The sequence below is a fragment of the Pholcus phalangioides genome, unplaced genomic scaffold (genome assembly GCF_987345545.1).
Source record: "Pholcus phalangioides strain wild (caught in Gottingen) unplaced genomic scaffold, Ppha-v1.0 ptg000015l_1, whole genome shotgun sequence".
NCBI lineage: Eukaryota > Metazoa > Arthropoda > Arachnida > Araneae > Pholcidae > Pholcus > Pholcus phalangioides.
In genome coordinates this window covers 83182066-83206287 of record NW_028301608.1, presented here as the reverse complement: position 1 = coordinate 83206287, position 24222 = coordinate 83182066, and the positions used below count along the sequence as shown (strand labels likewise).

General features: G+C 35.5%; 1 protein-coding gene across 2 annotated transcripts in view; it reads left to right on the top strand.

The window, feature by feature from the left end:
* Nucleotides 1-18251, top strand: part of Swt1 (Swt1 RNA endoribonuclease) — a 50038-nt gene extending 31787 nt beyond the window's left edge. The window contains exons 14-20 of one of the 2 annotated variants that reach the window (XR_016194112.1): nucleotides 5645-5822; nucleotides 8010-8096; nucleotides 8916-9056; nucleotides 10460-10556; nucleotides 12136-12206; nucleotides 15984-16146; nucleotides 17101-18251. Coding sequence is in view for 1 of the 2 variants with exons in the window: in XM_089244577.1 (XP_089100703.1) it covers nucleotides 5645-5822; nucleotides 8010-8096; nucleotides 8916-9056; nucleotides 10460-10556; nucleotides 12136-12206; nucleotides 15984-16071 (662 nt within the window). In the remaining variant the exon portion in view is untranslated. Of the gene's footprint in view, nucleotides 1-5644; nucleotides 5823-8009; nucleotides 8097-8915; nucleotides 9057-10459; nucleotides 10557-12135; nucleotides 12207-15983 lie in introns of both variants that reach the window. The other variant, XM_089244577.1, reaches the window with a different exon arrangement.
* Nucleotides 18252-24222: the final 5971 nt, after the last annotated feature.

Sequence of the window (24222 nt, the reverse complement as noted above, 5' to 3'; positions counted from 1 at the left end):
CACAGAATCCTGCAATTTAATGTTTAGTTTAACACAAGGGTTTCCAAATCAGATGAAAATTGGTCATCAGGCTGATAAAAACTCAGTTAACGTTCATGCGAGCCGTAAATAGAGGCAGATTCAACGGTGGGCACACTGAGTGCACCTTTGGTCCCTACTTTACACTTTTTTCCTAATTTAAGGGGCCTAATATTAACTTTTTTTATGCCCGGGGCAGTCAACTGACATTTATCCGCTTCTGGCCGTAATTTAATTTAGAGCATCTCACGATACTGATTGTTGACTTAATATCGACATCTTGCCCTCCATTCTTGGTTTTGTGTAAAAAATCCCCTTTTTAGACCTCGGAAGTTATTAAAACGTTTTTGTCTCGAGTCGCTGTTATGACCACAATAGGAGAGGGCGGGGGCCTGGTTCCACGGATGTTGAATGAAGAAGGGTGCAGAGTTTACTCTTTTTCTGTTTAAAAAAATGGATACTGGCTTCAGCGATAGTAAATTTTCGTCGTACTTGCGGCCCGGGTTGCTACATACCGTGATCAGATCCAAAAAGGGGGGGGGAGGCAATGCCTTTGACAGAATTTTTGATGGAATTGTATATTTAAGAAAAGGCAATAAAAATTCCTTTGCAAAATTATTGAATTTCACAGTCAAGGCAGTAAAATTACATTTCCTCTCCAGAAAAAAAAGTTGTATTACGGCCATGGTAAATCGGGTGCCCCGGGTGGGGGGGGGGCGAATTCACTATTTTTGTTCGTTGAAAAATTACGGGAGGAATCAGCGCTAACGTGGCGACTTTTTTTCGCGCTAAAATAGGTAGCCCTGACAGCAGCATCCATAAACTCTGTATCAACCGCATTTATAAACCCTGTATGTCGTTGATTCGATTTTTGTGTTCATTTTTATCCTAATTTTTCATATTTCTCGATATATTTCTATCGGTTTTCGAATATTACAGGGGTGGGAACTCTGCGCCAATTGCGCCGCACTGCGCCAAAACGAATATCTTGCGCCATCCTGCTCCAATAGCGTATTTTCGCATTTTTCTGCGCCAAATAGCGAATTTCGCTTCAGTATGCCCGGAATTTCGGAAAGGATGCAAAAGTTTTTTTGTTCCTGCTAGCCACGAAACGTTTCTTTATGAAAAGAGCGTGTTTTATTCCACTATACTTTAACTATCGGCCCCTGATCGGGCTCTCCATTGCGAAATCCCGATATTGTCCGTGATCGTGGAACTGAAGATGGTTTGCAGTGCCTTTCAGCTTTAAAGTGCAAATTCGAGTGTTTCCGTTTAAAAAAAAAGTCGTCACTGGAAGCAGCAGAAATTACTGTAGTCGATTGTCATTGTGTTAAATCCCGATGTTTCGTGAAAAAAATTGTCATTCCGGGAGTAAAAAGCGCATGTCCGCCGAATTACGAATGTTAGTTCAGAAACTTTGCAGAATAACGAGTGTTAAATCGCCAATGTTGCCGAATAACGAGCGCTAAATCGACAATGTTGCAGAATAACGAGGGTTAAATCGCCAATGGTGCCGAATAACGAGCGTTAAATCGCCAATCTCGCCAAATAACGAGTGTCAGATCGCCAATCTCGCCAGATAATGAGTGCTGAATCGCCAAACATCGAGTTGATACTTCCGAAATTTTCTCCCATTTTGCAACAATTTCTTTCCAAGTATAAAAAAATTAAAAATTTTTAGCTCATGTGAAGTGCTGCTGTTCAAGGCAGCAAATAGTGCCCTCAGTAAGCAAAAATCATCCTAAATAGACGGGTGCAAAAAATTTTATGACACCGCTCTTTCAAACAAGGTGTCAAAAGCCTAAAACACCAAAAACAAAAATCAAGCTGATGAAGAGAGATGTTTCATAGCAAAAGACAGTGCAGTTTTATTTTGAAAAGGGTTGAGGGTTAACGAAAATATTCTTGTTAATTTCACTGCTCCAATTTATAAATATCTGCTCCGAATCCCAGATTTTGCTGCTCCAAAATTGCTCCAAATCCAGAATTTGCTGCTCCAAAACTGCTCCGAATCATGAATTTTGCTGCTCCAAAGCTGCTCCGAAATGGACTTAGTCACTTCCCACCCCTGATATTAGGTTGATTCATATTATAAATTATATATTGTTTTGTAATTTTGTGTGCCCTTTGACAGCCATCTTGAATTGACCACCGCAAAACTGTGATTCCTTGGCGTGAAAAAAAATCGTCACGTTGGTGCTTACAAGGTTCATGGGAAATTTACCGGGGAAGGCCGCGGAGTCTTTCTGTTAAAAATTATGGGGGGAGGGGCCAAATTATACTGTTTTTGGGTAAAGGAGTAAATGTGTGTGAGTTTGTGTTTTTTTTTGCAGGGGTGTATGTTGTGTGTAAAAGAAAAAGAAAAATATATATTTACAAATTTTTCTCTCAAAAACAAGGACTTTCAAAACTGGTTTATTTTCTCCCTCACCCAAGGGCAGTATTATTTTGGTGCCCCCCCCCCACCTGTAAAAGAGTAGACTCGCCCACCCTTTCTAGTCCAGCCGTAGGTGGAGATAGACTTGAAGGTCTTGGGGGTGCGGCACGATGACAATTGATATACATCATATATATATATGTACTAGCTGATACCCGGCGATGTTGCCCGCCCCGTAAAAAATTTATATATGTATAGTTTAATAATTATTTCTTAATGAAAAAAATTTCTGCATCAAGTAAGAGAAAATTACTTTTATTTTTAAATATTTTAATTAAAAACTTCAGGCAATCGCTTGTGGATACACAATATTTTTTGTTTTTCCATCTGGTGTGTAGATTACCAACACGCGAACAGGCGACGAAAAGCTGTCCGTGAGAAATACAGGGCTCAAGTAGTATCCAAAGACTTCAGAAATTCTGCAGGATACAGAACTGTCTGCGCTGAGTCTGTGAAAGTGTCAACCGATTTGTAAGATGTGGTCTCCAGGAATAATTTTTAGGATTTTTTCGTTGATCTTGTTCACACTGTCATTTTTGGATGCCAGAATCGCTCTCTCACAAAGCCACTCATGGTTTCGGTGATTTTGTTGAATGTTTGGGAAGACTGTCTGAGTAAATTCTTGAACTGAGTTCAACAATTGGCAAAATCCATTTGGGAACGTAATCAATCCAGTGCTTGGGTCTACGGGAATTCTTCCATTTGCCAAGTTTGATCAACTGATGTGAAAATGATAGCAGTGCTGAGTCATTCTGCTCGCATGTTGATGGATAATGATAATTTTTTAACTTTGTGCCAGAGTGTTGATGATTTGAGGCGAGCATTGAGTTCATCAGTTGACGTTGAACATCTTTATTCCCAGTTTTGTCGTCGTAGTAGTGGTTCTCTGTTGTTAGCAACGTAATACGCCCAGCTTGTGCAGCGAATATTATTCAAACGCCTTTTAAGCATTTTTTAAATTGAAACTATATCTCTACGATGGGCGGTTGATGAGATAAAGGCCGCATTAGCAGTTACAGAACACCCTGTATATAGGCTAGCAGAAATACCCGGCGCTTCCCGGGTTTTCTTCAATTACTGGGAGGATTGGAAAAATCACACTGTTATAAAGGAATAAACTGTTATAATAACAGAATTAAAGGTGTGACAAACCATTGCAAAGGCATATATACACGTCTGAAACACATTGTTGGAAACCACAGTAACCAAAGTAAACGTTCCGAAAGTAATTGTTGAGGCCCCAAAACTATTGTTGCCTGACAGTTTTTCACCCATTTCGGGCATTTGCCCAGCTCTGACGAATTTTTGAAGTAGCCTACGGTTCAATCCCGGACCTGTTTGGTATATATACAAAATCTGGCGAGGATCGGTCTAAAACTGTAGATTTGTATAAAGAACATACATACATACTTTCACATTTATATATGATACATCAGTAGGCTCTGCCATTGATGCTGGGGGGAGGGTGGATTGTCCCTCCTTTAATGTATAATAATTAAAATAATTTAGTTAATACTTTATATAGTTTATTCAATTTAATAATTTAAATAATTTATTCAATTTAATAATTTAAATAATTTATTCAATTTAATAATTTAAATAATTTATTCAATTTAATAATTTATTCAATTTAATAATTTAAATAATTTATTCAATTTAATAATTTAAATAATTTATTTAATTTAAATAATTTATTTAACTCAGTAATTTAAGTAATTTTTTAATTTAATAACTTAAAATATTGTTAAAATTTTAATTTTATAGTTTTTAATAATTATAGTAAATTTCTTAAAATTTGTTGGAGCGTATTATATAAACCTAGGTATGTAAATCAAATTTGTACTAGTTAAGAAAAGGTTGAGTACATTTTGCATTTGCATACTGTCATTCATAGCATAACATGAATGAAAAATCCACTGGAATGTAGATGGGACAAATTCTCTCTCATCAAATTTTGTGGTATTTAATTTTTTTCCTTTGAATGAAAACTTTTTCCCATTTTTAAGTTTTTCCTGCTTAAATTGATTTTAAGATGGGTTGTGAAAAACAACATGTGGGAAAGGCATTGCTACTTTTACTTAGAAAGGATGTAATGTAGTTACTCTCACACATAGTTGTTGATAAATTTGATTGAAAACTAACTAATTTTTTTGGTTAGCAGAATGTGTTTGAGTTCGATTTAATTATTTCATGCTACAAGTTAATACACACACTTATATTATGTAAAAAAAAGCAATTTCGATGAGTTCCATTGAAATGCAAAGTTTAGTAAAAACTAAATTAAATTTCAATTCATTCAATTTGGTAATAATCAAAATTCATTGTCTATTTGGTCTCTTTCTAAAAATATTTTGGTCACTATTTGGTCACTTTTTTTGCCATTTTGGTCGCTATTTTCACTAGTTTTGAGGCCATAATCGGTGCTGAGCCCTGAATTAGTAAACAGTTATCTTAATCTATGGGTTAACCCTAGAGCGGCAATCCCGAGATATCTCTTCTAACTTGATCTGCTTTATTTCGGTAATTCTGAAATATCTCTGGTTCTTAAAACTCATATCAGCAGCGTAGATACTGTTGTAAGTTTTCTTCTCTTGATAATATCTCCCCCTCCTATCAATCAACTGCCATTGGGCAGAGTCAGCTTTTGTTCAAAGTCTAACAGAAGGAGTACGAAAGGATGTTTTTCATTTCCTTTGAGGTAGTAATCAAGTAAGTTTTCAGCATAAATAACAAAAAACAATAGTTTTTCTTCCTTCTTTGTTTTTTATTTCATATTGGGGGGGTAGGGTAAGAATTTATCAGCTCCCTTCAATCGAAAAAAGTCTTGAAAATAGATGGCAATTTCTAGAAAGTTTAGTGATTTCTACTGTGTGGGGCAGTTATAATGCAGATCAGAAAAATTTTAAAAACTGCTTAAAGGGTTAAAGTGTTTATCAAACTAATGCTTTGAAACTGACAATATATTTATAAAATTATAGTTATTATAATTACTTATATTTTATAATTTAATTATATTTTATATAAATCTACCCGAGTTATTTTAACAATATTTTGTGATTTTTATTATTCATACCGATAAGAAAAATAAAAATTTTACTCATTCATTGAAAACATGAAAATTTTATTATTTGTTATGAACTATTATGTGCATTAATTTTTTTCCTTTCTATCAATTTCTATTTTTTTTAGCAACCAGTTTTGAGAATATTAACCAAACGTTATCAACATTAGAAAATGCACAGAGAATGTGTACTGCTGTATCAAAATTCAAACCATGCATCACTCCTATTTTGAATCGACTTTCAGTTCTGATTCAACAGTGCAAGAATTTAGTAGTGAATCAAGAGGATAATTCCAAAAAATCAGGGTAATTCAAGAAATTAGAAATTTTTTACATTGTAACAAATATATTAATTTTATTCTTAAAATGATGAAGGAAATATGAAACACTATTTAATGGGAAACAATGTTGTATAATTTTTATTTATGTTGCAGACCTGCCAACTCTCCCGATTTAGGCGGGAGACTCCGGATTTTTCATCCTTCCTCCCGCTCTCCGGATTTGTTGAAATTTCTCCGGATTTTGGCAGAAAATCAGATTTTACGCGAGCTTTCACGTTGCCGTGGCATCAATCATTACCGTCGTCGTTAGGGAAAACACCCATAGAGGACAGCCATGGTCATTTCCATCGAGCAGCCTTAAAAAAGTCTCTGTGACCGCATTTAAGCAACTGGCAAAGACGCGACTTCGTTTTCGTAGCGTTTATTGGCAATCATTTATCAGGGGCATGACCTTGGTTGCTGAAATTTCTGTATAATCGTTATTGTATTCCATTAACAACCATGCGGTAAACACGTTTTTTCGTTGGCTGCTTTGTAATTTGAGTTTTTTTTTAATTGTTTCTTCCGATTAAACATGTTCTGGAAAAAAATATAAAACTTTAAGCTAAATAAAGCTAAAATATAAATAATAATAAAGCTAAAATATAAAGCTTTTAAGAGTTCATATACCCAAGATTGAATCACTGATAGCATTCACGAAAGGAAACATATTTTATGAACAGTATGTAGATGTGATTTCTCTATTTTGCACTGAAGGACTGACTTGGAATTATATTCTGCTCAGGGTCAATGCAGAACCTGCCTTGGGGGGGGGGGGAGAGAAATGTAACTTTTTCTTAATTGATAAAAAAAAAAAAATTTCGAAATTTCTTTTTTTTGATTGAGCCTGCGAGTGCCGGGGGGGGGGGACCCCCCTCCCGGTAGAATCTCCGGATTTCTGGATTTCAAAAGTTGGCACGTCTGATGCTGTATTAATCAATTCAAATGCATGAATTGGAAAGAAAAAACCTTTTCAAAATGGTTTCAGACATTGAATACTAGCTTTATAGATATAATTGAAATACAGTATTTTTTAATGAACAGAAGTCTATATCACAATCAGGATAAAAATTACAATGGAACCTTTATCTGTATTTGGTACCTGAGATTATGGCCAGTTCTTTTCAGAAATAATAGGAGACTTCATAGATGTAATGCATGCTAAAAACCACATCCATTCTGCAGCGACTCTCTTCCCTTCCATTTTCATAAATGAGTGCTGGTATAAAAAAAATTTGGTCTCTCTGAGGAACTGGAAAACAAGACAAAGAACCTGTGATGTATAATTAATTTAGTTGAGTTTGTAAAGGATAAGAAAGTTTTGGTTTTATGCAACTTCAGTGTATGGAGTTGCAATTGTATGAATGAGGGGCAAAAGAATGCTGAAAGAACTTATGATGTATGACTGATTCTTCAGATGATACGAGTTAAAGGATATGACAGCATTGGTTCCAATGTTGACGAAAATTAAGAATCAAATAGATTCTAGTAGAAGAGACATGACACGATTGTAGGAAATGAACCATTTATTATCACTAGAGCCCGGAAGTTTGGGCACTGAAAATGGTCAAAATAAGCAGGCATATTAAGGTATTGGGGGTCTAAAAACTGGCTGTTTTAATTATAGATTACAATAACTGCATAATTATCCAAGTCAAATTGATTTTAAGCCCAAAATAAAATATCAGCACACCCTCAGGACTACGTCAATTTTAGGGAAGTTGGTTGATCTAGTTACACCCACAAGGAATATGCACCCTCCATGCAACCCCAGTTCTTGTACTCTAATGCAATAATACAGTTACCAAGTACAATTGCATTTTTTTTTATGGGAAAGAAATGCACAGAATTCATTATGCAAACTCATTTCAGTAAATTTATAAAAACACAATATTCTAAATTCATATATAAAGTTCAGTTGATTTGTAGCTTTATATGGTGTTTTGTTAATAAAAATCTGCTATACAGTGGTTTAAATAATTTGATAACATTTTTTTTCAGAGACTTTCTAGTAATCTGGTGTACCCATGGTCTCCCATATATGCCAGATTGTAGAAAGTCCACTGTATGTATATTTTCATTAACACAAAAACTTGCATTCTATTCTGAGTTATTATTTTATTATCAAGTTATTACATGTTTTACAATTATTTTTTCATTTAAAATTCTTCAGAATGACTACAGCTGAAGAGCATCAAGAAAATAATAGGATAGTTCTTGCTGTCTACAACCATATCTGGGCACTAATTAGCCATTTATGGTGAGTTACTTTTCTCTGTGTAAAATTCACTTAATTTTCTTTTTCACCAAAGTTTAATGATATTTGAAAATTTGGTATCAAGTTTTTGTCTAGTGGTAAAATATATTTATCATAAATGCAAAATTAACTTTCAAAGTACATTAGGACTATAAATTATGCGAGTTTGCATTAACATTCTCATAAGTTTGATTTGATTTTTATTTTTCACACACTTTCAACTATCAATAGGAAATGTTATTTAAGTTTAAGGGGGGGGGGGAATTAGAGGACAAAAGTACTGTTTATTCTATCTTCAAAGCATTGATTGCAGGTTAGAGCACCAGATTAACCAAATTAAAACAGTTATTCAATGACAGTTTACTAAATGTTTATAAAACTAAATGTAGTGGATGTAAAATCAAAACTTCAGATAGTTTTTATGCAATCAGAGCTAGAACAGTTGATCTGCAGAGTTTATGCCAACTGTACTCGCCACACATTTATAGATTAATGTTGAGTTTCTGTTATTTCTTATGAGGAAGTTTACTTTGATGTACAAGTGTTTGAATTACAAGTATATTAACAGAATGAATTATGCCTGTAAACTGAAGTGTTACTGTATTTGTAACTTTAGTTTTAAAATATATGTAAAAACTGTTGGTGAAATAAGCCATAGAATTGAAATAATTTATTAAATCATTATCAATTTTTTTCAGATACTGAAATTTTTTTTCTAGTATGCTATATAATGATTTCATTTTAGAAATCACTACTTTCTGAAACATCAAAGAATTTTTTGATGATAGCTCTGATCCTTTTTTTAATCATTTACTTTTTTAGTGGCATGACTCTAAGCTACACTGGTATACCTCACAATTTCGAGTATAACAAGCCTGATAAGTTACCTTGCAAATTGGAATTTCAACTTCTACTGTGCAATCTTTATCCTAATATTTACAAGTTGAAGAAGACTATGACCAAGTTAGTGCATTTAAATTGAGTTTGTTCTTCTAAACTTGAATTTAAGTTCATTAAAAATAAAGCTCTTTTTAATTGTATGTATATATAGAGAGTGATGAATAGAGGTGCAAATGTTAAGGGAAGGTAGACAACATCAAAAGAATTGAGAATTGCATAAGGACCCATGACCGGAAATGTCACTGTACATTGTTAGGGGCACTGTTCATGAGAGCACTGGAGGGGAAATATGTGATTGTTCCTCATTTGAGCAATAGGCACCGTAGGAAGAGCATGCAATGTTATACAAACAGGGTAGCTGACAGATTTGCCCTTGATATATGAATTGGCTGATGGCAATGTGCGAGCAGCTGAATGATTGTATTGAGAACAGTTCCCACGGGACATGTACTGGGCTGCTATTTGTTTTCATGTGCGCATCACAATTTGCGGGAATGTGGATCTTTAAGAGGTAACAGGCATCTTGAAGGCAAGCCACGAGTGACTCGTATGCTAGCCATGGAAGAAAATGTATAAAAATATCAGACAGGAATTTAAATACTAGTATATGTACCATCAAAACTGCTGTAGGACAGTCTCGGACTAGTGTACATCATAATTTTGGAAGCCAAATCCTTCAACCCATATCATCTCCACGGGGTAAAGTTACTGCTTTCTTCCCCCCCCCCCAGATCATCTTGCATGAAAGCATTTTACTCTGTGATATCTCCAAAAATTTTCACAAGATGTTCATTTCCTATCTTATGCTTTTTTTTGTGAATGAGGCGTATTTCACACGAGATGGTGTGTTTAATCAACACAGTACACATTTATGGGGGCTCACACCCCCAAGAGCGGGAAATTACTGTACAGTGGAACTTTTATATGAAACTGAAGTCAAAAGAGACTGGGCAGTATTCCATTTTAAACCAGTTTCCATCTTGTAAAGATGCAAATTAAAGCATTCATCATCAATTGAATTATCTTTTTATTCCATTCAAGACAGGTTTCCGTGTCATACAGTGTTTGTCTTAGGTTTTACTGCAGGGTTGGACAAATTGCAGAAAAATCTAAGTGCCAGAACTTTTGTCACCAAAACATTTTACATAAAGAAAAACATCCAAAACGCTCATTTTTGTTTTTTCAGACCATAGTGACACTTTCATGTTGGCAGATATGCTGCTATATTCCAAATATTTTGTGCTGCTCTTAGCTTGCAATTTAGTAACTACACAAAGAAAATTTTTAGCATGAATACCAATTTTTTAGTTTCTATGGTGACTTGGCACCATGGATTTGTTCAACCATGTTTTACTGTATATATTTATTGATTAGTGCATTTCCTTTTCTATCATTATTAAGTATCCATGAAGTAAATTTGAGGTGGTTGTAATTTTATTAAATATTCATTCCATATTTCTTTATAGGATTCTAGAAAGAAAATTGAATGATGATAAATTTGAAAAAGAAATAAGAAACTTGTATAACTATTTATTGCATTTTGTACCATCACTTGAAATTCAGGTATAGTTGCTTTAAAATCAATTTTTCCTTTTTTTGCATTCAGAATACATTATTAACTTGACCATTTGGATAACTACAGTGAAAGCCTGACATAATTTATTTTGAGTATTTAGTTGGCTAGGAAAAAAAAATTAGTATTTTTTTACTATTGCCACTTCTTAGTCTCTGGGGAAGGGGAAATTGTTGTTAAATTATTCATATTAATGTAGGCAATGTAATATCACAAGAGTTTAAAAATTAGTTGAAAGCAATTGAAATTTGAATAGTGATAGTTCGCCTAACAAAAATAATTTGTTCTAGAATCATGTTTGTAAGCCGAAATCTCTCTTAGCAAAACATGATTTCCCATAGGTTTCCATGGAAAATAGTTTAATTTGTTCCATATATAGCCCAAAATTTAAAGGTGTTTTTTAAAATGCCAAGGAGCACAATAAAAAACAAAAACTGACGGAAATCTAAAATGAATAGCTTCGAAATTAAATAAATCTACGGGAAGATGAGATACTGAAAACTTTTTATTTCACACTATGTACACAACCAACACCAGCTTTAGCATCTTAAAGCTGGTCTTGAAAAAATCCAGTCAAGTTTGGGGGTATATTGTCCTCTAAATTTAGAGGACAATGATATATACACACACACACACACACACACAGTAAAACCCCTCTTTTGCAGACACCAGCAGGACAAACAAATTTATCTGAAAAAAGAGGTGACAGTGAAAAAAAGGGTTATTATTGAAGAGTTAAAAATAAAACAAAATGATTATTAGGATGATCGCTACTAATATAATGTTGAATCTCTCTTTAAAAAATATCTTATACAGTAATATCTCGGTTAACAAGCATCTCAGCTTTCAAATTTTTTGGCTAATGAATATTTTTTCTGTGATTTTTCTGCTTTGGCTAATATACGGATTCGGCTGACAAACTTTTCCATTTATATGGATGCACATACAATATAACATAAAACAGCCATGTCTTGAGAAAAATTTGCATGCAAATCATCTGAATTACTGTCACTTGAGACATGTGACAGTAATTCAACTCATGTCGTCACAACTCATGTCCACCTCAGAAGCTTTTTTTTAAGTGTACTTCCACTTTTCTCTCTGCTTTATGAAAGTTTTTCAGCCATTTTATTTGAAAACAAATGATTCGGTCAATAGAAAATACATCGAAAAGAAAAAAAAGGGGAATCATATATATTTTCAGATTACGCATTCTTTCGCTGAAAGACGTTTGGCTCAATTTAGAAAAGATCTACTTCCAGCAGTGGATTGAAAATGGTTGTTGATGATGATATATCGTTGTAGAAAGGTTTCACTGTATGAGTCGTTTTGAAAAATTATAAAATCCTATTAATGGAAGATTGGTATAGCAGCCAAAATTCTGACAGAATTTCAAAAGCTAGTATGAAATAACATTTTTTAAAGGAAAATTTGCTTCTCTTGTTTACATAATTTGAGCTACGTGCCTTTTAATCTGTAATCTATAACAGTTATTTTTCCTATTGCTTTGACTCGTTCATTATTTGCAACTTTTTTTTTGTTTTTTGATGATTTTTTCCTTTTTTTTAGGCATTGCCTCCACCCTCAGATGATTTCACTGTTTCGAGACTGAAGAAATTTTTTCTTGATTCAGACAATAGGCAAGTTTTTCTTCTACTCATTCTATCCAGTATTTTTGTAATCTGCCTTACGATAGTGTGACAAAAGAGATGTTATGTATAAAATATATTTTTCAGTTATCAATTGTTTGGAAATTCCACTTTTGTCCCTATGCTAAGGTACTGGAAAAAAGTTTAAGGACAACTAAGAAATTATATCTCGCAAACCTGTTGATGTGTAAATATATGAAAATTTTAGAATGTTTATTATAAGTATAACTAAGCATTTTCCAATGAAAAAAATTTGAGTATGACACTGTCTCACGAAAAAATTGTTGAATTTATAGTGAAGGTCAACACCTATAAAAAGTATAAAGGCACTGGAAAATTATGCACAAAATCGTTTTATTAATCAAAAAAAATTTGCCCCTATTCTCTATAATCTTTGTTATTCTGGATGCCATCAATCAAGATTAAGTCATAAATAACTTGCCGTGGAATCTTCTTCCAAGCCTGTTTGATTGCTGCCATGAGGTCATGTTTATTTTTGTACTCTGTACCATTTCCTTACACACTTTTCGTGCCAAAATACCCGGTAAGTTGTCTTTGACTTTAAAGACCAAACATATCAGGCTTTCCATCTCAGTGAGATATTGACGCATTCCTAGAGGATGGGTGCATCTGGAAGTTTTATTAAATATCTTCAAAATAATAAACAGAAATATTAATATGTATATACAGATTCACACATAAGCAATACTCGCCAATAGCCAGATCATAATATGCGACAGTAATAAAATTTAAAAAGAAAATCAATATTATAATCATCTGAAAGTCCCATAAGTTGTCAACAGATTTCAGATCAGGACTTCTGGCTGGCCAGTCAATGAGTTCCATCAAATTGATTTCAAGACTTTGTAGACTTTGAAACATGTGCAGAAGCATTGTCCTGTTGAAACAAATGCTGTCCAGAAGTTATAAGAGGTGTCTCAGGTAGTAGATTTTCTGCCAAAAATAACTTGATATATGCCTTTGAGTTTATTTTGTAGCTTATGAATGTGATTGGAGTTTTTCCTATGCAAACCCTCCCCAAACCATCACTACTTAACTGTACATGCACTTTGTACATGCTCCTCTACAGAATTTCTAATGAATTGGTACATGCCAGAATGTGCATATACCTGTTGTTAACCTAGTGTGAAGTTTGTTTCTGTGTAATACTTGTCATGTTTAGTGCTACCATCTGCCATAATTTTTTCTAATTATGAGTGAAGTATAATGATTAATTAATTGTACAATGTAGGCCTGTTGCTCTAAGCCATCACTGATCCACCTCAGAATTGGCATTCTACCCATTTCGAAAATATGGGTCTGTCACGTGTAGGTCATGCTTGTAATATTTAAAACCATCAGATCCATCTAAATTGAACTTCTCATCCGAGAGAACATCGTTCCACTTGGCACCAAAAGATATGTGTGTGTTTTGGCGAAATGAACTGTTTTTTCTTGTACTGTTTTATAATGGAAGGTTTGCGGCTCTGGACATCTGGATTGTTGGACACATTACACACTGTTCGACTTGTACAGAGAATTTTTTTTCATGTAAAAACTAAATAATTGTCTTTTTTGACTTATGATAACAGAAAGAAGCCTTCTTATGTAAGTTTTCAGTCAATAATTTTCAAGCTCATTTATGAAACTAACCAACAGTCATCAATCTTTTAATTCTTCTAGCAATTTCATGATCAGACATTCAGACATCACATTTTCTCTGAAAACAAACTTTTCATCCCTTCAAGGTACAACAATTATGTTGTCTTTGGCACTTTCACACTTTCAGAAAAAAAATTGATTTCACAGCACATTATTGATCAAAACAGTGTCAGCACATTATAGACAAACTTCAGAAAAATGCAAATTTCTTTCCCCAAATGTTTTCTGGGAAAGAAAACATGTGTGTCCTTATACTTTTTTCTAGGTTTTGATTTTTTCTATAATTTCATAAAAATTTTTCTTGAAATAGGCAGCACTCATCAAAATTATTTTACTGGAAAATGTTTAGTTCCACTAGTAGTTGTCATTCTAAAATTTTTATGCCCTACAAGCGCAAGTTGTCAAGATGTAGCAGTTTTTCGGTTGTTCTTAAACTTTTTCCCCTACATTGAGTTCCTTCATCAACTCTTTTTTTTTTTTCAATCTAGAATCTACTATTTTGAAACAAAATTTAACAGCAGGTATCTCGGTTGATATTAAATGTCATATTAGGAAGACTGAATCTGAATATTCAGTCTCAAGATGGAAAATCATAAATTCTCTCAATGTTCAATAGATGGTGTAAAAAACAATTATGATGTGCAGATGGCATATATAGGTTATAAGTCCTTTATTCTGTTTTCAAGTATAAAAGAAAAATATGAATCCACAATTGTTCACGCATTATTCTTCTCCCCTCACAGTATCTGAATTAACTTCTTGGTACTTAGTCACTGGTCTGATGCAGCATGATCTTGATGGTCCTTGCACCAAAAATAAAAAATAAAAAAACTTTTCAATACAGTAGACCAGATATGGCTCGAATGAAAATTCTTACCCATGTGAGGCATTTTTTTGGTGCCCCTTTGTGTATAAGCCACACAAAAAAGGGGGAAAAGAAACCTGAAATCCTTCAGATTTGTGTACACCATGTATAACATTGTAAAGGTAACATAGGCAAAAAATTAGATGAGTTAGTTGTTGAAGCTCTTGCCCTGGGCTTATATTCCTCTTCACTTCTTATTATACATACTACACTACTACCAATCCCAACTCTGGTCGTTTCACTATATTGCAATTTCTGCCATTAATGAGTTCTGCATTGGAAATGAAAGTGCCATCTATTGGTAGTCACCTCAAGCTTGTTAGGGAAAATATCTATATTCTCCCCAGGTTTGAACCTGGGACTGTGATGGCAACCTCCACGGTGGTAGACTGGCACATATCTGTATTGGTTGTCTATATGCGTGTTCCCAGTTAGATGCAATGCATAAAAATTAGTTTTCTCTGAACATTATTCCATTCAATGCATTCAAAGTTTGAGCAGTAGATTTCTATTAATCCAGCGCATATCGCACCAGGATTGTGTTAGGTGACAAAAATTCCTGGATTATTAGGTTATTGAAAAAAAAAATTCATTTATATAAAAATAATTTATATTATAAGCTTGTATATAAACTTTTTTTTGTGCATAGATATGCAGTGGCATGCTTTTCTCTTTTACACATGAAGAGAATCAACCTGAAAAAGTGGGACTGGCTCATGGCCAGATTGCAGAAATTCTATTCTATTGCAATCATTGTACATGTGTTTGCCAATCCGATATTTTACACAGTAAAAAACCAATGATAAAGGCAAATAAAAAGGAATATTAAGAAGACACCAACAAATAAGGCAAATACACGAAAATACAAAAAATCCTAATGCACTTCAACACCAATTGGTGTCGTCTTCAGAGGAAAAATATTTAACAAACTAGTCACGCTGACCGAGTTTCCCACTTGAGTTGAATACCAAATTTTTGTTACCAATACCTTTTTCCGCTCAGTTGTTCAGCGGAAAATGTCTGTTCACTTCAAACGTCGTTGTCAGAATTCTGATAGTTGATCAACTCTTCCATAAAAAGGAATACAGAAAGTTTACTGTTTTTAAAGGGTTTTCTTTGATATTTGACTTTGTTTTATTAGTTTCTTCTTTTCTGTGTTTATATCTGGGAATTGATTATTATTTATTCATATCAAAAAAACTTCTAATTGATGTTTATTCACTTATGTTTATATTCTATAGTGAGATGCTAAAGAATGGATTACAACAGTTGGACTTATTTTCATCAAAATTAGAGGAATGTGTTCATCATCCTATGTGGAAGTCATAGTAAAAACAGAATTATTATTGGCCATTTTCAATTTTGATCATAAAATGATGAGTTTTATAATCAAATTGATAAAAGGTATAGTTTATCTATGTGATATTATAATTGCCTATAAAAGAGAAAAAAAAGACACTTTCTTTTCTTCCCAATCTTAAAATTTTTTTTATATAAAACCTATCATGAATGGTCACACAAATAGATGTAGACAAAATGAATACATATATATAGACCGCACAATGAAATCCTGTGCTTTTTCAGCTGTGACCCATGATATATGCACATTTGTGATGTATATGATGTGACAATGCCAGATCAGAAAGTCTTAGTATCAATCTTATATTAAAAATCTTAATCTTTAATTGTCAATTCTTTGTTTAATTTTATATTAAAAATCTTAATCTTTAATTGTCAACTTTCTGTTTAAAGTCTTTATCAATGTCAATTAGAAATCTTTTTTTTTTTTGTCTAAATTGCTGTTAAATAATCGGAAACAAAAGATAAATTAAAAAAATTTTTCTTTTTTTACATCATTTAATTGAAAAGGTAAACATGCAGGTAAAAAGAATTCTGTGAATACTTAGAATTATTTATTTTCAACAATCACCCTAACAAGTTTTGATAGAAATCTGCATTCCATGATCAGTGTAACAGTTACTTTGAGAATCATCATGTAAAATGTGCTTGATACCCTAAAAATTCAGCTAAGATTTAGTTTTTTTATAGGCATCACAAGGCATTTTTGTTAGAATATATTAGTGAAGGAATGGTGTCCTGGATTGTGGTTTATTCTTTTAATCAACTATTTTAGTCTAAATTTGACGAATCACTGAGTTGACCTGAATATATATATATTTATTTAATTTAAGAATGCATAATTAGAAAAGCGCTCTGAGGAATATGAGTTTTGTTTACAATTCACATTGTTTTTCAAGTTTTATGTTATCATAGTGTTTCTTCTGTAATGTGTTTGTTTTTTGTTTGTGGATCGGTTTGTTATAATTGAAATTTATCAATGTATTATTTCCTTTCTAGTCTAACCCAGAAGCTGATTAGCCTGCTGAAAAAAACTGATTTGTGTAGCTGAAGTTACCTTTTAAGAAAAAAATAATAAAACTTTAAAAATTTCAGATTAAAACCATTTGATTGAATACATTGGAACCCCCTTAACTGATCTATTTGGAACCAAAGATCAGCCAGTTTAGACCATAGTTTTCCAAACTTCTTGTTCCATTGCCCCTTCTTAAGAAATTTTTTTCTCTTATCTCCCCCTACTCATGCCAACTCATAGAATCCTATGTTGTACCCAAAACCTCTGTCTTCCCCCTGGACCATTCCAGAGAGGCGATATTTCCAACTTTTGGAAACACTGGTTTAGACAAAATCTGGTTTAATGGAAAGATAGGGCAAAATATTAATTGATTATTATTTTATGTTAAACTTACTAAGTATTTAGCAGTTCATAGAGAAGCATTGTATTATGCAAGAATACTATTCTCTCAAAGAGTACAAGCATAAATTAAGTTCAAAAGTTAGGTGCTATTTGCTTCTCCCCCCCCCCCCCCCCTACTGATATTTTTATAATAGGATCAATTATAACTTGAAAGAATACTGGGTTTTTTAAGTCTGGTTCTGAATGAGGTGCTGTGTATTTGTTTTTTGAAGCCTGTTTAAAGTTTATTTTAGTATGTATGCACCATCTTGATAGAATAATCGGAAATATAAAAGATTTTCTCAACTTGTGCAAACTAATATAGTCAATGCTCATCATTACGAGCCTCATCGTTCCTTCGAGAAAAACGAACATTATATAGGGTGGTTGTTATATTGAAAATATATAGGATAGTTGTTATTTGAAAACATTTGAGATTTATTGTACTGGTTGTTGTAATGGAACAGTGGCTATAATGAGCGTTGACTGTGAACACGCTGTTGGTTGGAAAAGAAAATTGTTTTTGAAATTCTTTTGATTAAACTTCAACTATTTTTTGAGTTGCTGTGATATTACGTATTCAGTTTCTTATGCATTTTGCTCCATGGAATATAGTTCAAATATGTCTATTAATTCCTGAGAACCCATTGACTTGTGGATTTTCTAAATTTATTAAGTTTTTTTTTTAAACATGAGCTTATGTATATATATGTCTGTACTTTTTCCAAAGAAATAAATTTATTTATTTTAGGTGCTTCATGGTTTTGTTACTCTGGTATGTGTCAGCTATTTATATTTTATATGACTGAAATTCAGATTTTCTACTTTGCAATTTTAAATGCGTGAGACTGTGATACAGGTTTTGTCCTACTTTTTTTTTCATACTATAAAATTGTTTAGAAAAATTGAATTTTTCTTTTCAGTTTTTACCCATTGTAAAAGTTGGAATATGGTGTGGAAGTTTACTAATTTAATTCTGTGGTCAGGATGGCAAAATGTCAAGTCACTTTTCCCAAAAAATTGAGTTGTTCACATTCTGGTATCTTGTTCGTCAAAATTTTGCCCATCTCTCAGTTTATGAGGAACCAATGGAGACAAATTGCAATAAGTCAAAAAGCCACAGTATCACATTTTTACAAAATATTGTTTACAAATTTGCCCTCGTGAAATTTTGAAAAAGTGGCTTATTACATTTTGCCATCTGAGAACAGAATTAACATAGAAGTAAGACATGGAAAAATTATTTTTTGTCAAAGCTATTGTTGGAAAATTGTTTTTGATATGCTATCAGCTTTAACGTTGATTTCTAGAAAAAAACTTAGTTTTATGTACGATAGATATTTAAATTAATATTTCATATGCCTCTTTCGCAAACTATTTATGCACCGTCAGTGCAAGAACTTATCGAAGGTATATGGGCCGTCTTAACCTTAGAGAAGGTATGCAAGAGAGAGTTTTGCATACCCTTTATACCTTCTCCAAAGTCTTAACGCATGGGCCCACATGCTTATAGCCATAAACCAGTTGGTTTTCTGTGGTTCCCAACTTCGAGGCGCAAATGCGAGCCGATCTCCCCATTAAAAAGTCTCGCCACAGAGAGCAGCAGTCCTACAAACAGTACAAATATTCAGTCACTACGCATCACTCACTTCACTTCTGAGATATAAATGGCAGCACTGAAAAATCATACACAACACTAGATACGCACTCAGACTGTTAGGCACACACACTTACATTTCCGGCACAGCTCACTAGGTAGGAAATTGCCTATGGCAATAGACCTGAGTTGTGCTAGGAAAAAAGAGAGAGAGAGAGCTTATAGCCAGAGGGCCTAGAATAGAATGCCGCTATGGTAGTCGAGTGGTCATAGTGACAGACTTGCATCGTGGGGACCCGGGTTAAACCATAGTTGTGGTCGGCTGAAGTTGGTTTTCTGTGGTTCCCAACTTTGAGTTGCAAATGCGAGCCGATCTCCCCGTTAAAAAGTATTGCCACAGAGAGCAACAGGCCTACAAACAGTACTAATATTCGGTCATTACACTTCACTTTTGAAATTTAGATGGCACCAATGAAAAATCAGATACACTCAGACTGTTAGGTACATGCACTTACATTTCCAGTACAACTCACTAGATAGTAAATTGCCCATGGTGATATACCTGAGTTGTGCTCCGTATGAAAAAAGTGTCTAGAATGCATACTGCTCCCTCCATTAATTATTTTTGAAAGAATGATTATTGTTAAGCAGATTTATTTTCATCTTGGGGTGGGGGCTCTCTGACACTGTTTAGAAGGTCTTCTATGTACAGATGATGAAGCAAATGGAATAGAATGGAGCCATTAGCGGCCCATTATGCATGTTGATGCACTTACCAGCTGGTCATTCCTCTAGAGGAGTGGTGGCAAGCTCTCATTGGACCCCACAACCAAAATACACTGCTCAAAACAATTAGGGGAGCAAGCAAAAAAAGTGAAGAAAACCGTGCGAGACAGCCACGTATTGGCATACAATGGATAGTACACGCGTATCAATGCGCAATACAGAAAAAAGACGTAAAAAAAATTTGGAATTAAGCTTTAATTCTTTGAAAATATGGAAAAAACATGAAAAGATGATTTAGGGCAACAATTTGGTTACATGTGAACGATAAAAATAAAGTACTGTTTAGACATGATGCCTGAGTTTTAATAGGGCGTGTGGTCTCCTCGAACAGCTAAGACTGCTGCACACCTGTTTGCCATGGATGCGATGAGGTTATCGATCAGACTTTGGGGAATACTGTTCCACTCCTCAAGAAGTGCAATCTGCAAGTCTCGGACAGTAACAGGCGGCCTTGGTCGCGCAGCAATGCGTCGTCCGAGCATGTCCCAAACATGCTCGATTGGATTCCGGTCAGGAGAGCACGCTGGCCATTCCATACGCTGTATTGTTTCAGCTTCAAGCATGTTCTCCACCAGACGAGCTCTATGCGGTCGGGCATTATCATCCTGGAAAACAAAGGAATCTCCAATGGCTCCAGCGTAAGGGGATGACATGAGGTCGCAGTATCTCGTCTGCATACCTTCGGGCCGTCAAAGTGCCATTCCGAATGATATGCAGGTCCGCTGATTCCACCCCATACCATCCAACCAGCTCGTCTGTATTGTGACCTTTCACGAACGAATGCGGGGTTATTTCGAGTGCCCCTGTCCCTCCATACCAGAACACGTCGGGTGTCACACTCCAGACTGAATCGGGACTCGTCTGTAAACAGCACTTGGCTCCAATCATGTTGCTCCCAATCTCGATGTTCAGCAGCCCATCTTCTTCGGGCCGCACGGTGGCGTGGGGTCAACGGAATGCAGACCATTGGCCTACGTGCATAGAGCCCTCCCTCATGAAGCCGATTACGTACTGTTTGGCTGGACACCCTTCGTCCTGTTGCCAAGAGCAACCGTCTTTGCAGCTGCGTAGCATTCTCTGTTCTCTTTCGACGGGTTGTTAACCGTACATACCGGTGATCAGTTGCTGTAGTGGCGCGTGGCCGACCTTGCCCTGGTCGACGTCTAACATTTCCTGTTTCTTGGAATCGATTCCACAGCCTTGCAACAACACTTCTGGCGACTCCAACAGCGTCCGCGACACTACGTTGTGTTTGCGCGGATTCCAGTCTGCCTATAACACGCCATGCCATGGATTCCGGTAAATCACGTTGTTGAGACATCCTCAAGTCACCTTGTTTAAAAAAAAAAATACTACGCAATCGAATTTAACAGTTACTGCAGTAAAACAGACGTTTCTGCAACATCCCGATTTCTGCCCTATCTCCTTTTTCTGGTTTTTGACGTCATGAACTTTGATTTGCATATGAAGTTTTCTTCTTCCGTTTCCTGCTAGGCTTCAAATTATGGATGATTCATTTTATGTTACTTATCGGTGTATATCTTTGCGTAATTTTGTTAAAACCATGTGCTCCCCTAATTGTTTTGAGCAGTGTACATAAAATTACCAACTACAATGCACTGCAGCAAAGCCTTTTGTGTACAGGGCCTTTACATGCTAGTAACACCACACTAGAGGTATCCCAATAGTTCTGGACTCGGGGCTGCAACCAGATACTTGGTCAGCTTCGAAGAGCACACACATTTTTATACAGTGCTGGTTCTGTACATTTTTCAACTGTAAGTGAATAATATTTTGGCAATAAAAAATCGACCCCTTTTGTGGCAATGTAGTTTGCAGGATTCAAGGTTTGTCTCTCTAATGTCTGAGTAATGTTGAAGCAGCAGCTAAAGGGTGAATTCGATGCCTCCACAGGTTCAGTATCCGGGACATAAGAGCCATCTGTTTACCCATAGTTGGGGCCCTGTTCAGACTAGTGCACTGGCGGTAGGTCATAATTAGTTAATCTATTTATTATGGGAGGGGGGGGAACCTCACCAAAAGTTGCCAGTCTACGGGTTCAGCTCAAGGATGTGGATGGGCCATGGATGTTGATCAGTACATATATATGCATTGTACAGAGTGTGACACCCTGACAATTTTATGGGACACTGTGTCCCATGAAATTGTAAATGCAGAGCTGGTGCCCCGGGATTTTTTACTAGAGAAGGCATGAAATTCACCCTTTGACTGCTCCTGCATCGCACAGAGGGTGCCAAAATATGTGTTTACCGTGACTGATGAATTATCTGGTTGCTGCCCTGTGCGAATGCAGTTAGCAAAACAAAGCTATTCTCGGGAAGAGGAGATATTTTTAGAACAGGAAAAATCAAATTTTTGTCTTTAGAGGACGCTTATATAAACCAGTCCGGTAGGAGCATTAGGACCTGAACTTTTTATTTTAATAATCACATATTCCTAAGTGATCCGTCTAGGGAATTTGTTAGACATCCATGTCTGAACCGGGATCCGAACCCAGACTTTCGCAGCCAGAAGCTAGCTCCCTAACCACTCAACTGTCAGGCAGCATTTTTTTAATCTCTGTGTCCAAAACGTTTGTAAAACTTCAGCTGGTGATAGTGTTTCATCCACCAATGTCAACATCACAATGAAGACAGCAGTAACAGGAAAATTTAGAAATGGGCTAACCGTACACCCTGAATTTTTGAAAATTTTTTAAATTTTTGTCGATAGAGGATGTTGCATGAAAGCAGATAAGGAGTGATTGGACCGCTACCGAACCTTTCTTCGATATCTTCTGTGTCCGAAACGCCGGGAATTCGTGGCTGAGGTAAAACAACTTCACCAATAATGCTTTATCCACCGATGTCAACATTACAAACGAAAACCTTATGTAAGGGGCTGTTAAAGTATTACGTCAGCAAGTTTTTAGCCATTTTTGACCCTCCCCTTGTCAGCAAGATTTCGTCAGCACTTCCCCAAACCTCCAACAATCGTACGGAAGGGGGGCATAGGAGACTCGTGCTCCTCCACCCCCCCCCCCCCCAGACGAATTTTTTTTTTTTTTTAATGTAATACTTTTTAAAAAAAAATTGAAATTTCGAAAGAAAATACCTTCATATGTGTGTTATTATAATCGATTTCTGTTAATTTCAATACTATTTGAAGGGTAAGAACCATTGAGTTTATATAATATAAGCTCGATGGTGAGAACTCAAAATTTCTCTTTAAGAAATTCACTGCGACCCACTCTTTAAGCCATACATGTTAAACCCTTGAACCGCGGAACAAATGTGGCCCTAAAGGTTATGTGGTGTGTGGTTCGCCCCCCTTCAAATCCAATTTAGTAAAAATGAACTTTGCGGCACATTTTTGCAGATCGCTTAAATGACCCGTGGACCGTGGTACGATTCCAGAGCATTTAAGTGGTCCGTGGGACATTCAAAGATCACTTAAGTAACCCGCGACAGTTCCAGAACATTTAAACGATCCGTGGCACATTTAGAGATCCCTTGAGTGACATGTGGCACAATTTTAGAGTACTTAAGCGCAGTGCCGTCTTAACGTATGGGCCTACCCGGGCACCTCAAGAGAAGAGGGGCCTCACAAAATGAGATTTGATTGAAATTTTCTGTAATTTACCTGGTAGGGCCTCAGAAAAACCACTTGGCCCGGGGGCCCCATGGTGCTCTTAAGATGGCCTGCTTAAGCGCGCCCCCTCCCCCCCAGTGTGGTTCTACATCACTCAAGTTACCCACAGAACATTCCCAGATTACTCAAGTGATCCGTGGCATAATTACGGATCGCTTGAATGATGCGTTGCACAGTTGCAGAGCACTTAGGATCCCTCAATTGAAGGATCCGTGAAAAGATCGCTAAAGTGGCTCTGTAAGGGATTTATCATTAGGGAGAATGTTAGTTGAGGTTCCCACAAACTAGCGAAAGATTTTTGTCGTTTTTGGCACACTGAGTAAACTGCCATTAGGGGCCGTTCAAGTATTACGTAAGTAGATTTTCAGTCATTTGTGACCCCCCCCCCACTTCCCCTCCGTCAGCAGCTTAGAATATTTCATATCTTCAAAAAGGGGTGGTTGATGATGCAAGCAACCTTCAAATCCCCCCTTGTCATCAAAAGTCAAGAAATCCGAACCCCCCCCCCCCCGTAAGAATATTTCATATTTTCATAAAGAGTGGTTGATGACGTGATTAAGCATCATCGGAAACCCCCCCCCCCCCATAGTGTAATCCGGGCTTAAGACCGGGATTACACTATAAAGTTTTATAAAAGTTGCAAAATTCAACCAATATAGGCGCATCGGTTGCATTCAAGCAAATGCAACCG